General features: G+C 42.8%; 1 protein-coding gene across 1 annotated transcript; it reads left to right on the plus strand.

Moving 5' to 3' along the window:
* Window positions 1–753: 753 nt before the first annotated feature.
* SMIM13 (small integral membrane protein 13) lies at window positions 754–13,621 on the plus strand. The gene is made up of 2 exons (XM_030481568.1): window positions 754–1,217; window positions 10,195–13,621. The coding sequence occupies exons 1-2, from the start codon at window positions 1,142–1,144 to the stop codon at window positions 10,386–10,388; spliced, it is 270 nt and encodes an 89-aa protein (XP_030337428.1). The 5' UTR covers window positions 754–1,141; the 3' UTR covers window positions 10,389–13,621.
* The last annotated feature ends 1,932 nt before the right edge of the window (window positions 13,622–15,553 follow it).

Consider the following 15,553-nt stretch of genomic DNA (forward strand, 5'->3'; position numbering starts at 1 on the left):
TCTGGAAGACACTTTTTCCTCAGATTTCTCTTGCGTGCGCAAGACCAGCCTTGACGTACACCCTACAATGTCAACAGAGGGCAAGAGCCAAGGTCATGTGGAATTTGAACCGCTCTGGGGTGGCACAGATGTAAAAACGCTGCCCTAGCTGAGGCCAAGTAGCTCTGTTGTCCCCGTATAGATCACACCGGGGGAGCAAGGGCGTCAGTGACAAGAGGGAGGAGGAGGAACTGGAGACCAGGTTGCCCCACTGTTATTAGACCTACACCACTGATCTAAATCACGGCACGGGGAAGCGATCTGTCCTACAGGGTTCCCGCCCTCCGCACGGCTTCGGCCACGGCCGCATCTGTATTGTACCACACCGGCTGCCCCCTTTCCGTCCCCTCCGCCTCACAAGGCCGTTACTGGCCGGGCACCCAATCAGCCCACCCTGCCCTCAACCCTCCCTGCCAGCGCTGCCGGGCCTGCCGAGGGAGCGGCTCTATCGCCATTGCTACCGCCACAGTCATCGCCATGACAGGGTCAACTTCACCGCCCCTCAGCAGCCGCTGCCCGTGACCCCCTCAGCCTCCCCCAGGGCGGGGGCGACGGCTGCCCCGGCCATCGGCGGAGCGGAGCATGCCGGGACTTGTTGTCCTCTCTGGTGCGAGTGCCCGCCGGCTCCGGCCGCTGGGGAGCGGGAAATAAACTACAGCTCCCGGCATGCACTGCGCGCGGCTGCCGTCACCGCTGGAAGTCCCGCCCCGTCCCCCGGCTGCCGCTCCCCCCCCGGCGGGTCGTGAAGAAGTGGGAGGAGACGGGGCGGATATTACCGCCCCGCTGGCTCGGCCCGGGGCCCCTCAGCTGTCCTCGCCCTCCCGGCTGGGCCGCGGAGCCGCCGCCTCCCTTCCCCGGGAGTAGCGGGCAGCGATGCGAGGCGCGGCCTCCTCCCCGTAGCCGCCGGTGGGCCTTTGCCCTCCCCTCAGCCCCGCGGCGTGACCCGCCGAGGGGCCGGCCGTCCCTGGCGCCCCTCACGCAGGGCTGAGCGGACCCTGACGGCCGCCGCTGTGGTTCGGCCCAGCCCGGGCGGGCGGGCGCCGCGGCGGGGAGGCATCTTCGAGGAGGGGCCCCCGGTGCCGGCGAAGAGGCGGCCGGCGCCATGTGGCAGAGCATCGGGCTGACCTTGCTGGTGATCGTGGCCACCCTGGCCTGCGTGCTGCTCTTCATGCTGTGCGGTGAGTCCCGCCCGCTCCCCTCGGCGGCGGGGGGCGAGGGCGTGCGGGAGGGCTGGGCTGGCTCTGGTGTGCGGTGCTTGTGTCCCCCACCCTCACCCCCCGCCTTCTCAATCTCCGGTGGTTCCTCTTTGCTCAGATTGACTGAAGGGGATGAAAGGGCACCGTGCCCCGGGGTGTGCGGGAACGCGTGTGGTTCGCAGCGCCCCCTTCTCTTTGTTTCCAAATAAATTTTGAGCCTTGAAATGCTTCCAGAGTTTAATTCGGTGACTAATCTGAAGCTGATAGCTTTTTCTTTTATGTGAATGCACTACTGAGCAGTCACTCCGTGCAGCTTGCACCTACGTCTGACATGCCAGTGAATGGAAGAAGTAAACTTCCTACTGGTACCCCTCAGCTTTTGACATCTGTTTGCTAGAATAGAATAGAGAGCAGCTCTTAGGAGTTGTGGTGGGGTTTGTTTTTTTTTTTCTTACGTGAATCCAAAACTTGTGTGTATTACATATTGATGTATAGAGAAGGGTTATTTCAATGGAAGGCGAAATTTGCATGTCTGAAGTTCTTGGAAGGAATCAGCAGTGTCGTGTATGCAGGTGTTGGAATCAATATGCTGAATTTAGAGCTTTAAAAAAAAACGACTCCAAACCTGCCACCACCAAACTCAAACTATGCCATACCTTATGGTGAAAGGCCTGTGAGATAAAAACCAAATGCCAGGTGGATTTGTAAGTGATCACTGAAAACCAAGGGAGCGAAGTGAAGAGTTAGCTGACATCTAAAACTTAAAATAAATTGTTAATTGTGGTCAAAACAGCAAAACATTGTGAAAAGATTTTGCAATGTCAGAGGCCTGGGTAGTAAAATGGGAGGTGAAATATGGTATTAACATGTATGGAGTAATTCACAGTGAAAGCGTGAAATATATGCACGCATCATTTATATGGCGGAATATAATGGCTTCAAACTGAGCTCTTAGTATCCCAAAGAAAGGATTAGCTGAAGTATTTGCAGGTATTTCTCCAAAATACTTGTTTAATGCTTTGTAGCAAACAAATAGGCAAATCAAACACGAGAAGTTTAAAGTAAAAAAATGTTATTATATTACTGCAGGAATCTACCATGTGTCTGTGTCTCAAACAGTGCATTTTCTTGTTAAAATTTATTACCTTATTTAAAAAAAAAAAAAAATAGGCCTAGTTTCTTTTAAAAAAGATAGGATTCCCAACCTGAATGATTCTGTGATTACGTAGCTCTCACCATAGAATGATTTCTGCATGAAGAAACTGTGAACAGGTTAGATCTGTCTAGCCTGGAAAACAAATGACTGGAGGAAAGGTAATGGTTACAGAACTGAGAAAAGTGAAAAGAGTGAACTGGGCATGATTGTGCAACTTCATGATTACAGAGGGATTGGAGTAAATGAAGTTAAATGATCAAGCAAAAGGCTTAAATGAAAAAGTTTTCTTTTACACAATGGGGAAATAAATTGCAAGCTCATTAACAAAGAGCATTATGGTTTCTGTAACTTCTGTTATTTAAAGTTCATAGAAGAAGGGTCCATATCTTTAAGCTATAGTGCGAATACTAAGGTAAGAAAACTTCTGAAATACAGATAACTGGGACTGCAAGGCCGTATGTGGGTATATTTCCCTGGTCTTGTGTTCTTTTCCTGTGTGTCCTGTACTGTCCATTGTTACAGAGAAAACAGTTACCTAAGTGGCTATTGATTCAAATTTCTGTATGCTCATTAGATGTTGTCTGGTCACTTTTCTTCTTTTATAAGATGAAAGGTGCTACTTGCTAGGTAGTGTATGTTTTTGTAGGGGTTTTATGTTTTCAGACTGTGCATGTGAGATCTTTGCTTACTCTGTTGCTGAAAGATTAAAATGATTTTGCTGCAGGTTGTTCAAAGCTGGAAATGAGGACCGTTTTCTCCAGGCCTTTCCTCTTTTGTCTGTATGTGACAAATAGAATTGAAATGCTAGGGATCTCTAACTTTGCCTGCTAACCTTCTCCAGTGCTTTCTTGCTTAAAGTGAGAAAAAGTAATAAGTAAATTACTTTTTAAATGGCTTATAAATACTTAGCTATTTAGAGATCCATGTTATACATTCAACTTGGATTCCATGAATACTTTGCTTTGAATCCTTCATTATGTTTTACTTTCAACAGTATCAGAGCTTATAAAAAGATTGCTAAAAATCACCTAGATTTCAAAAGTTCTGAACATAGGAAGCTGACATGTTCATTGTTTTTCTTGCAGGGATTAGAAGTGACTCAATAGGATTTGATAATGACTTACAGTATCGGTAATTATTTTTTCCACATACAGCATTTATTAATTGATATTGGTACACGTCTAGTTCTTGTGCCATGATTATTAATAGAAAATACTCAAGGAAAACAGTGTCAAGACCACTACTGGAAAAAACTGAATACAAGCTGCTTCCAATTCAACTGTTTATCTGTGCCAGTGATAGGTAGTTTCTTATTCACCTGCTTACCTACTGGTTTCTATTCTTTACAGCCTGTTAGATTCACAGGGAGACTGAGTGCTGGTATGACAGGATATGAATAAATGTCAGCCAGTGAGGCATACAAATTAAAGGACGAACCTGACACGAGAATGACTGGATATAATCCTGAGTAAGCTTGATCTGATGATAAGAATGTTTTACAGCCATCTGATGAGAGGCATCGAAACGGCCTCACGAAAAGGACTTACAGGATCAAGAGCCTAAAGAGCTGTAAACTTAAATTATGAGTGGCTTATAAAAGGCCACAAATTTGTGAATGCTTGTGGTGTGAATGCTTGCAGAGAACAGTAGACTTAAATACCCAGGAGACGGCCTACAATCACAGGGATTTCTGCTGCTTATCACAAATATGACGTGATAAGTGGTATCAAAACTTAATGAGGAAAAAACTTCATTTTATCATTTTTCTAAAGTGAAGAGACAAAATTCAAAGCACAAACTACCAGAAGTTATTTGGACCAGTTCTTCAGCTATGCGAAAAGCACAGATTTATGCCCAAATTAGGCGTTTATGCCTGTAATAAAGTACTTTAAATAAATGACCTGATTTTCTTTTAGACGTTTCTGGTTGCTTCCAACTGCTACTTTCAATGTTAATCTGAATTTGTTAGGAAGGAAGGAAGATTTGCAGCTAGCAACATCTCTATTTGTAAACTGATCACATCTGACACAGAAACCATTGAGGGACCGTAAACATAGCATTTTTTTCAGTTTCTCTTTTAAAAGTGGGACTAAGGTAACTTGATTCCACTTTTTTAATTCCCTTTTCTGATCTCCTTTCTCTGGCTTCTCTCTGGTGGTCTCATTGCTACTTCTGTGTATTCCACGTTCCTCTGCAGATGGAACTCATGCATAGTCAAGGACAAGATAAAATACCAGCCAAGGTGAACTCTAGTACCGCTTACCTCTGTGTATTTGTTTTGTTTTCCCAATGTAGTAATGCATGGAGCCATGTGAAATTGCAGGAGTGCCTTCAGTGGAACAGATGGAAGCATTCATCTCATTTGGCAAGAGATGCTAATGAATGTGGTTTGAGGGGATGTGACCTTAAAACAAAAAGCATGTAACTCGTAAAGTGCTGAGACAAATGTGTGGTTTGTTTCACGAGTCTGAACTCAGTTGCAGATGGGAAAACACTTGAGTCCTAAATTCTACCTGAATAACTTTAATGCTTTGTTTAAAGAGTTTTGTAACTATCTTGAATGAGTGAACCTTGTAAAATACTTCAAAAGATGAGGAAAGTCGTGCTTCATTAGACCAGCAATAAAAAGACAATACCCTTTAATTTGAAGTTGAGTTTTGAAATGGTTACAGATGGGAGATCAGAAGAGAGCTGAGTTTCCTTGCAATCAGTGAGCAAGCAGCACTTAGTAGAGTCTTGAATTAAATGGGACCAGGTTTAAGGAGCCATGCAGAGCCAAGCACCATGTTACTGATGTCTTCTGTTACTCCAGTGTCAGAGTAGTGTATGCTTCCTTCAGTCTGATCATCTCCATAGCAAAGCTATCCACTAGGGCAGTGTATTACCTAAATCTTAAAAATGGCACAGCATCAACGCGACTTGTCTGTGGTCACGGAAGACACCTGACACTGCTCAGAGTAGAGCCTTGTTCTCCCAAATCTCGGGTTAGTATCTGGAGCTCTGTGCTCCTTTTTTAAAGCTATAGCTGCTTAAGATTTTCTGTGATGGACACTTCAACATTTGAATAAAGGCAACATTCACCTTGGTGATAACCTAGTTCCAAATTAGTCCTTGTGTGCTGGAGTAATAGCATCCTATTTTCAAACCAGTAGGGACAGAGAGGTAAATGATCTTGCAAAACTGCACAGAAAGTCCGTAGTAGGGTCAGAAATAGAAGCCAGATCTTCAGACTCTGTCTTGTGCCATTACTGCATCATCTTTCTTTCTTGGTTTAATTTGTATTTCACAGAAGAAAAACCAGGTTGCTTTACCCCAGCACTTCATATTAGCCCTTGGTTTTTTGTTTTATTCGCTGTTCCTGATTCAAATGGAAAATGTGTTCCAATAAAGAAAACCCTCTGTTAGCTTTTGTGTACAAGACAGTGTAAGGTGAATGGAATACATGGACCTGAGACTTGTACCCCTCACCATCTGAGGAGGATTAAGGCAGTTAGATCACTTTGTTTCTTTCCCCTTTACAAAGAACTAGGAGCTGGTGGGAAGTAACAGAAAAGGTGGCTTTTATGAGGCATAGTCACATCATAAAATGTATTTAACATCCTGATATTGCATAGATGTTGCATACATCTATGTATGAGTCAGTGAAAGAGGCTTTGACTCATGGCCCCATCTTCACAAACACATTGCAACATGATTTATAAGAGGAGTTGACATACTGATGGCATAATGCCAAATGTGGCTTAAATGTCTTTGGATGGCACCTGGCTGTGGTATTTTAAGTGACAGAGTGGCTCACAGCTTTTAGTGAGTGCTAAACTCTGCAAGGCTGGGAGCTGCTATTTTTTCTACATGCAAAATACTGTCTGTCATAGACAGGATTTTCCGACTTGCTCTTGGATTCAAGTATCTGCTACACCAAGAGCTGGAGCCCCTACTTTGTGTTGCTATGATGTACTGTGGGATCTGGCTTGCTTCTCTGAGTAGCAGTTTCTTTCACCAGTTAATGTAGGAATGTTATATATTATAGTCTGCATGTCATCACTGCTTGTTTGCTGAAACTGTGTTGTAGGGTATGCAGTTCAACTTCCACTGGTTCAATCAAGCAAAGAGTGATTGGAAAAGGTAAATCAAATGGCTAAAGAAAACAAAGCAAACAGTGGAAGATTGATTCAAATCAAATATTTTGTGTGTGGTGAAGTTAAACCAGTAGGACTTCTTAGAGAGCAGCTTACGTGAACAAAGTGGAAGCATTTGAGATGCAAACCAGCCGGGGTCAGTTACCTGTTCAGGAAGAGCTCTACAGCCAAAGAGCTGCAAAGCTAAACTGAGCCGTATACAGAAGGGAGTGCATGGAAATGCCCATTTTCCATTGGGGTTTTTTGTTGGGTTTTTTTTTTGTTTGGTTGGTTTTTTGGGGTTTTTTTTTGTCTTAAATTACTTCACAATAATTTTTTTCTTTAAATACACAGTTATATAGGTTACAGTTCTTCAGTATGGCATGATGTTGGGTGTTACCATTTTGCAATGTTCTCAAGAGGCTGAGAAATTAATGGAAAATGCAGTCTTCTGATTCAGAAGAAACTCGGTACTGTGAATCTGCCTCCAGGCTTTGTGTGTGGTTTTGTTTAGTGGTGTATTTAGTTGATATTGTTGCTGGAGAGAGTTTCTCTTACCCAGAATAACTTGTTCTTTAGTAGTCTGGTTATTTCCAAGGAAATTCTTACTTGCTTAGTAACAGCGAGGCGACAGGGAGTCTCAGCTGAAGAGGTAGTCTTAGCTTGATTCAGACAAGTGTATTTGTTTTGGGGATTTTTTTCTTAACTTTCCATCCAAGCTGGCACTGTAACTAGAGCGAGTGAAAGAAAGAAATCTTTCTACTTCGATTGTTTTATACACAAATGTCTCCGCAACAGGCTGGGAGATCTTGTGAGGTTTTGAAACTCTAATGTTCAAGCCTGGTTGCCCTCCCACTATTATCATTGGCTAAGCCTATTGTAATTTTCTTTTCAATGCGCTGCATCGTGGTTCATTTCACCTGGCTATTATCATTGGTGTGGTGGTTTGCCAACTGTGACCAGTCATGCTGGCTGATTATTTGTACTGTCTTGTTTGTAGTCTTGAGCTAGAGAGCTTTTAAGTCTGTTAATGGCACCGGGTATTTTGGATACGCAACTCAAACCAAACATGGAAAAAAATAATGCTGCTTTTCTTAAGAGTGTTTGCAAATGAACTGTGACTGTTCTTTAGTATTTCTCCCCTCACAGTATTAATTCTGTGTGTTGAGTGGCCTTTTTGCAGTGACAGAGGAAGCATGTGGTCTGCTCTAGCCTAAGTTAAAATACTTCCCTTAATGGGGTATTTATTTGTACGAAATATATTCAAGTTATGCTTCTATAAAGCGCTCTATAGCTCTTCTGGGAAGGCCCGGAATATTTTTGGCTCATCCTCCCTGCTCTGTGGTGTTTTCTGTAAGTAATGTGTCTGTTTCACAGTAATTGACTTTGCAGGTGGTTTTAGTTAGGATTTTAAACAATCAAATAAAAACATGACCCCAACAAAATAATTCATGGCTGACAGTCATCCCCCCATATGCTCTACTGGATTTAGTAGAATGTATCACATGCTTTTCATGCACTTCTAAGTCTAGTGTCTCAAGTTTTGTCTCTGTCAACAAACTGGGGATTTGGAGATATTTTTAAATGGCTCGTAGTATGCTGTGTAGGTCTCACTTTCTTGCAAGTGTCCTATAGTCACTTGAAATATTTTATGCATTTTCTTTCCCATGTGGACTAGAAGCAAGCATGGCTTTTGGAAATTTGAATACTTTCAATGATGTTTAGACCCATGAGAAGAATGAATTGGTTTATGGTCCTCAGAATGCACAAAGCATTGAAGATCCCAGAGATCTGAAATACCTCCCAATGGAAGCAACTTTCAAAGAGTTGCAGCTTCAATTTTTACATCTAGATCTGAAAGAAAAAAGATGCCAAACCCAGGTGTCTGCCATTGAGGCTTTTTTTAGATGCAGGGGGCTTTGATGCATTTGCGGGACATCACATTCAATCTGGTCACAAGTCATGTAAAGGTTTAGGTATTAATGGAAAAGGGAATACTTGGTGTAGGCATTAATTTAGATCATAAAGATTGTCATATAAAAGCTTTCCTCCAACTTTCCTCAGCAGCAGAGAAGTTACAGAACTAAAAAGTCTGCAGGATGTGAAAAGTATTCCAGGAGGGAGCGGAAGGGTGGGATCTTGTTTCTTCCTAAGCAATGGCCTGCTCGAATTGGCATGACTGATTACAGAAGAGGAAGACAAATAGTGGTGCTGTGGTTACAGAAGTGCCACTTATTAGTCTTCCTTCCACTTCCCTAATACATCTGTGTTGTCAACACTCAGAAGCCTGTTTCTGCTGACAGCCGTATAATTGGGAGGATGGGTTTCCCCAGCTCTGTGAAACAGGACTCTTACTATTTGTGTATGTAGACAGAAGTCTGCTTGACAACAAAGGGCACCTAGTAGTAGGGTTAAGGAAATAGCAAGACCTTCTGAACTCTATGCAAGACATGTGAGTTTTGGGGTTGCAAGTGATGCTTATATAGCATGTGTTTTCAAGTAGCTGTTTAAATTTTATGCTGCTTAACTCTATATTTCAGAGAAGTTACATTCCTGTTCTATGGATGATGAAACTTGACTGGTTAGCTAGAGGGAAAGGGATATCACTAATTCTCAGCTGGGTAAAACTCCAGTCTCTCTTGACCTAAATGCTTAGATAAGAGAGAGACCTTTTAAAAGGAGGATTTTGGTTTAGGTTTAGGTGTTATTTGTATCTGCTTTTTTTAAGTTCCTTGGCTACCTCTTATAGAAAGACTTACATGAGAGAAAAGGAGCTGGATCTTAACTATTTTTCAAGAGAGATTCTAGGAATATCATAGAATCATAGAACAGTAAGGGTTGGAAAGGACCTTAAGATCATCTAGTTCCAACCCCCCTGCCATGGGCAGGGACACCTCACACTAAACCATTTTGCCCAAGGCTCTGTCCAACCTGGCCTTGAACACTGCCCGGGATGGAGCATCCACAACCTCCCTGGGCAACCCATTCCAGTGCCTCACCACCCTCACAGTATTACTATCTCAACCCTTTACTTGGGACCCAGAGTATTCTAGTGGTGGAGCAGAACATAAATTTACCAGAGAATGTTTATTTAATGGGATTTGGGCATGGTGACAGAACACCTTGAACTGGGGGGATATGATCATTTACTGAACATAAGGAAGACCTTGTGCATTTCAAAATAGGTTTTTTTATAAAACAGGGTATTAATTTCAAGATCTCCCTAAGTGTGCTTAATAGTGATTAAGTAATGCAGCTTTAAAAATGTGATTTTCAGAACAGTGTGTTTGCTGAGGGAGGGTAGAAACTCTAGGGCTACCTTTTACAGCGCCTGTGTAATGAATCTTGAGTCCTTGTATTAGGTATAACCACAGAAGTTGCTTTTCTCCTGACAGTTCTTTATCTGTGCAGTGGTGATCACCCACCTACTGCTTGCTTTAGCAGTACAGTTTGGAGCTTAAATGTTTGCTACTGGATGAGGACAAACTTTATCAAATTGAATTGATATTTACAAGGCTGTGGAAAGGAGTGGATGTGTTTGTGGAGGGGTGTTGGCATTGAGACTTGGCAGTTAGAGGATGGGAGCTGCTAAAAGTTTTTTCTCACTTTTCTAGTCTAGTTTGACTGAAAGCTGACTATCAGTTTGTAAGGAATAACTAAGCATTGCCTTTTTTTCTTTCTCCTGCAGGCTGGTACGTGGTCTGGCAATTGTTTTTGTCTAAGTTCAAATTCCTGAGAGAATTGATAGGTGATACGGGGTCCCAACAGGGAGACAACGAGCCTTCAGAGACTGAAGCCGACCAGGAGACTCCACCTTCATCTCTGAGAAGCAGGCAGAAGTCTGCTCGACAACGAAGAGCACCTACGGAAGACACAACCTAAAGTACTCCATTGAAATTCTGACTAATTATGAATGGTTAAGCACCTCTGCACTGTGTCGTTCAGTGGTTTGATCTTACTGAAAAACTGACTTAAGAGGTAGTATTAATACCTGTGGACCTTTACTTCTGAACTACCAGTGTAAGCTACTTCAGTAGAGGTTCAGGGAGGGCTTCAGCAGCAAGTCATAGAATACTGGAAGAAAGGAGAGGTGGAGAGAAACCTCCATCAAAGAATGCTGAGCTGCTGTAGTTCCTATCTCTGCACACAGGTTAAAAACAGGTCCTGGACCATAGGCTTAGCCTTTGCATTAGTCTGAACATAGTAAGCAATTCAGACTTGAAATGGTTTCTAAATTATTTTTTTCTTTACAGCACTGTAACTACATATAGTGAAATTGAGTTTTATTTCCTTAGCTATATAAGAATATATATTTTTTTTCTTCAACCTTGAGAATGCATGTGAATTTGAAAAATGGTTGAAAGGATATCCTGCTTTAGAAAGTATTCTAAAGTGAGATTTTAATTATGTTCTTATATAAAAAGTATAAATGAAATATGAAAAATCAATATTAGATGCACATGGTTTGGAGGTTTTTATTATCTCCCTTTTAAAAAGAAAGGAATCAGGTGGTAAGACCTGTTTTCTTGGTTTTGACATAAGAAGGGTAACAGGTTAAACAGTCTTGCTAGGTCTGTTTTTCCTGAACCTTTTACTCTTAAGTCCAACTTGTGTTGGAGAGGGGAAGGTGCCTAGGTTATGTCCTCACTGCATAGTATTCTGAAATATCATCTTTGGGTTTTGAATACTAAGCACTTCTCTAGTTCACTTTGTACACCTTTCCATCAGGTATATGGTACCTGACATAACTTCTTTCCTGGAACCAATTAAGGCATTCTGACCAGTTTGGTAGACATCACTGTAACACTTTGATAGTGTTATAGGAATGAATTTGGTACCTCAGGTTTGCTGGAGGACTTACTGATTTTTTTTACTGGTAGTAAGCAGTTGCTCCTATTTCTTTGAGAATGAGTTATATGGCTATTTTGACATTGCACTTCAGAACGAACCGCTCCGCTTCTGTTTATCTAGCAGCTCTGAAGACTGATGCGTGAGATCTTTGGCAAGAGGAGGAACGTGCATGTACCACCTCTGATGTGTGTGTGCATGAGAGAGAGAACGGTATACCAACAGGTCTTGTTGTGAACAGAGTCAGTTTTCTCTTAAAGCTTGGGTATGTGGTGGTGTTTGGGTCATTGCTCCCTGTATCGAAACTTAAACAGGACTACAAAATTGGTCTTGCACTTCCATCTGTTTAGAAGTTTAAACATATGACTTCCAAACTTGTGGTTTGGTTTGGTTATATGGCTAAAAGCAGCAACATTTAGCTTTTCATCAAGTAGGCCTACATCTGGGAAAAGAGCACTCTTTTAGCGCCTTTATGCTTTAATTTGTCATCTGTGAATATTGTTCAAAAGCTAATGAGAGCATTCACTTCATAAAATGATTTGGATGTTTCAGTATTAAAATATGTAAGATCAGCCCTGACTTTCCTCTGGAGCCTAAAAGTCTGCTTTGTTTACTAGCATGTGCGTACAAGCATGCTTTGTGTTACAGGGTGACATTTTCAAGCATGATTAGGCAGTGCTATGCACATATCCTTGAAACACATGTAGAAGTATTGATAGTCTCCTTCCTTTATCCTGTCTGCCGGCAAGGGAATGCCTAATGATGCTGCTTGTATTTTTAATTAGTAAAATTGATTAGTAAAATTTAATTAGTGAAGATGAGCAAAAGCAATCGGATTCTATTCCCTGCTGCTTTCAGTCGTTTGCCTTGCACAACTTAATGTCACAATATTCTTGCATCTGTACGTCTTGTCACATGATGAGACTGCCAGTTTAGCAGTGCCAACCAAGTGCTGGTACGTTTTCTGAAGAAACATCTTTAGCATCTTTGTCTTGGGCTTTGCTAATATAGGCTTACAAATAAAGATACTTTTTTGTACTGACGTGTAGAGTATTGACACTCCACTGCACTTTTACCTAGAGTTTAGTGCACAGAAGATGGCAAAAGACTGGTTGGTGCATGTAGTATCCCCAGCTGAGATATAAGTAACAGTTAACTCAGCCTCTGCTTCTAGTAGCTGTGTAGAAATGTGAAGTTACAGCAATATACATAGCGAGTCAGGGTGGCTCTGAAGGCGCAAGAATCTAGACTCTGGAGCATGACAATGAAGGAAATATCCATGCAGGTTTGAGTGCTGACGATGATCAAATACGCAATAAGATGGATGTGGAACCTCTGGGTAGCTCATCTGCTCTAGCCAAACAACTTCCTTCTCCCCTCCTTGCTGTATGTAGACGTACATTTCACTCCCCAAAGTTATTTTCAGTCTCTTTTTTTCTTTTTTTGTTAAACAGCTAATGCTATTTTTTTAATCTTGCTGTGACATAGCTGCCAATGACGCTGTCTGCCTAGTGTATAACTTTAATGATCTTATTAGTAGCAGGCCAAAGGTTTGTATTACACAGTTTGGAAGAATTTTGCAATGCTGATGTCTTCTGTCAATGCATAATTTTTCCTGAAGGAGTCTGTAGTGAGATCTCTGTAGAGGGCGCTTCATGCAAACCTGTAAAAGCGAAGCTGTGTGTGAAAGCGTACTTGTGATGAGACCTGGGTTCTGATTGCTGGCAGTCCAGTATACTCATGTCTTTGAATCAGTTTTTACCAGTGTACTTCTGAAATGTTACTGGTGGGTAAGCACTTAAGTTTGAATTGGCCCATTCAAGTCTGAAACCTTATGAAGGCAACAGGTTACACAGTTGGTCTTGTTTTGTTTAGTAGGATCTAGTTTAAAAACTGTTTATTGCCTTATTGTTGCAGCCATTCTCTTGAATGTATTTTGGGTTCTTATTTTAAATACAGTCATATCACCTTTGTTGCAGAGGCTGTGTAACTTTGAATAAGCAGTAATTACCTATGTTGTACATGACAGTGCTGCACTCGTGAGCAACTTGCTGCTTAATATCAGGTTTTACACTGAACTAGACCTGTGTATGTACTTCTGTTTTGTCTGGAAATTACCAGCACTAAGAATGTGTTCAATGTGGTCATTTGCTTCTTCAGTGTTATGATACTGTACCTAAAGCTTCTGTGGTTGTCTGTTTTCATCGTTAACTGTTCTTTTAACTGACTGCACAGATGAAAAATAAAGTAACCAGACTTGATATGAATGTTTTGAGTGTTTTTCTGACTTCTTTTTAAGTTGGGTTTTGCCTGTAAAGTAAGACTTCTTGTTTGAGCGTGCAATACTACAAGAGACTTGTCAACATTCTAGCTGGTGTAATACCTACAAATTACTTCATTATAAAGGGTGGGTTAGCAAATGTCTTCTAGAGCAGTTGTTACTAAAGGTGTGTTTTCCTCCTGATCCTCAAAGGTTGTCACCCACTGTGTTTGTGGTGCACCTCCCTCTGCTAGCACGCTTTGTGTGTGCTGCCACAGGGACTCATCCTGAATGCTGGCAGTGTCCTTGAACTTGAAAGGGTAAGAAGAATGTAAGAAGGTGTCCTGTATGAGGGAGCTGTGGCCTGAGAGGCCTGTGAATCCCTGGTGCCTGGGGCTGTGTGCTGCACCATTCCTGCAGCTGGCTTCCACCCCCACCCCATTGGAACTTCCAGCTGTCCATGCAGATGGCTGCAGAGCTTCGAAACAAGAAGTTACATGTAACCTGTGTCCTCAGAACCACTGTAGAGGAGGATAACTTGCCGTAAGTCACATCAATTTCCACTCCTCTGTGCTAGTTTTAACATCTTGTATGGGGAGGTGAAAGCTTCCTATCAGCAAATACGTGTGTGTTCACAAATAACACTAGTTTTGGCTTGAACTACTGGGGCTACATTAACACTGGATATTTACTGCAGTCAGTCTTGAACTTTCTAGCGCAGTGCCCTGCTGCTTATTTAAGGACCTAATCAGGAGCTTTCCGTCATTCTGAGAACTTCCTGCTCATTTTGAGTTAATCACAGTTCCTGTGTCTCAAATCAGCCCTTCAATGCCAGCTGATCAGCTGTTAGCCTTGTCCTGTTTAAACATGTCAGGCAACATCCTTGCCACAGCAGAATGTGTCAAAATACATCTCTTGCACACTAATCGCTTCCAACGTGAGTGGTTTCAGCTTTTAATAATGTAGAGTCGCTACCCTCAAATTCTGTGAGACACTGCTATGAGAATGGCCTAGAAGACGCAGGAGACACCACCTGGGGATCTGAGCAGTTATGAGAAGGCTGAGCTTGGTGTGGGGTGCTGGTGTCTACGAGGCACAAATGGGCAGTTCTTAGCTCAGGCACACCAGGTCCACAGCATCGGTTCCATTCCGTAATGCTGAAAACCCCTTAAAGCCCTCTTGCTGTTGTGGCTGGATGGCACCACATCTGCGGTGGCTTCTGACCCTGGCACAACCTCACCTTTGTCTTTCCAGGAACAGGACTGATCTGATCGACCTCTGCTGCCAGTGGGATGGGGACACGTTTGCAAACAACCAGCACAGGTACTGCTGCCATGTGGGAAAATGCTCATCCTTCCTCCAGACCAGTGGAGGGGCATGCCAAGGAGCTGGGAATTCCACTTTGTGGCTCTGATTTGCAGGTCTTCTACTGACTTTCTGTGTTGGCCTCTTTTATTTTCTAAAATCACAATATTCAATGATTGTGACGTCTAAGTATAAGCAATGGCATTTAGTTCAGCCTTGATTTTTACACTTCCCAAAGGATTCTGATACTGAGGGCAGACTTGATTTTGCTTTTCCTTGTCCCTGCTTCCAGAATGTCCTCATGTTTCTCCTGAACCCTGGGGTGATGTCATGGATGGGGAAAGCACTTCTCCCTGGACTGGCTGCTTAAATAGGTGAATTTCTCACAGTGCAGATCCAGTCTGAAACCCTGGAAAGTTTTAGTGTCTAAGCTGCGTAGGAAAGCATCGTTGGGGCTGGCTTGTCACCACTAGATGGCATGGGCCTTCAAGCTTTGCGGGTAGAAGTCCGCCTTGCAGGAGAAACGTGGAGCTTCCATGGGGGCCAGTGCCGGTGAGCTCCTTTGCATTTGCTGCGGCTGTTTATGGTGTTTAGTGGGGTTGGGAAGTACAGGGGCAGCTCCTTGCAGCGGCTG

The sequence above is a fragment of the Strigops habroptila genome, chromosome 1 (genome assembly GCF_004027225.2).
Source record: "Strigops habroptila isolate Jane chromosome 1, bStrHab1.2.pri, whole genome shotgun sequence".
NCBI classification, from domain to species: domain Eukaryota; kingdom Metazoa; phylum Chordata; class Aves; order Psittaciformes; family Psittacidae; genus Strigops; species Strigops habroptila.

Excerpts from the sequence above, each read along its gene's own strand:
- SMIM13 (XM_030481568.1), top strand. The coding sequence starts at position 1,142 with ATGTGGCAGAGCATCGGGCTGACCTTGCTGGTGATCGTGGCCACCCTG. Across the intron at positions 1,218-10,194 it reads GCTGCTCTTCATGCTGTGCG|GCTGGTACGTGGTCTGGCAA; the intron begins GTGAGTCCCGCC and ends TTTCTCCTGCAG.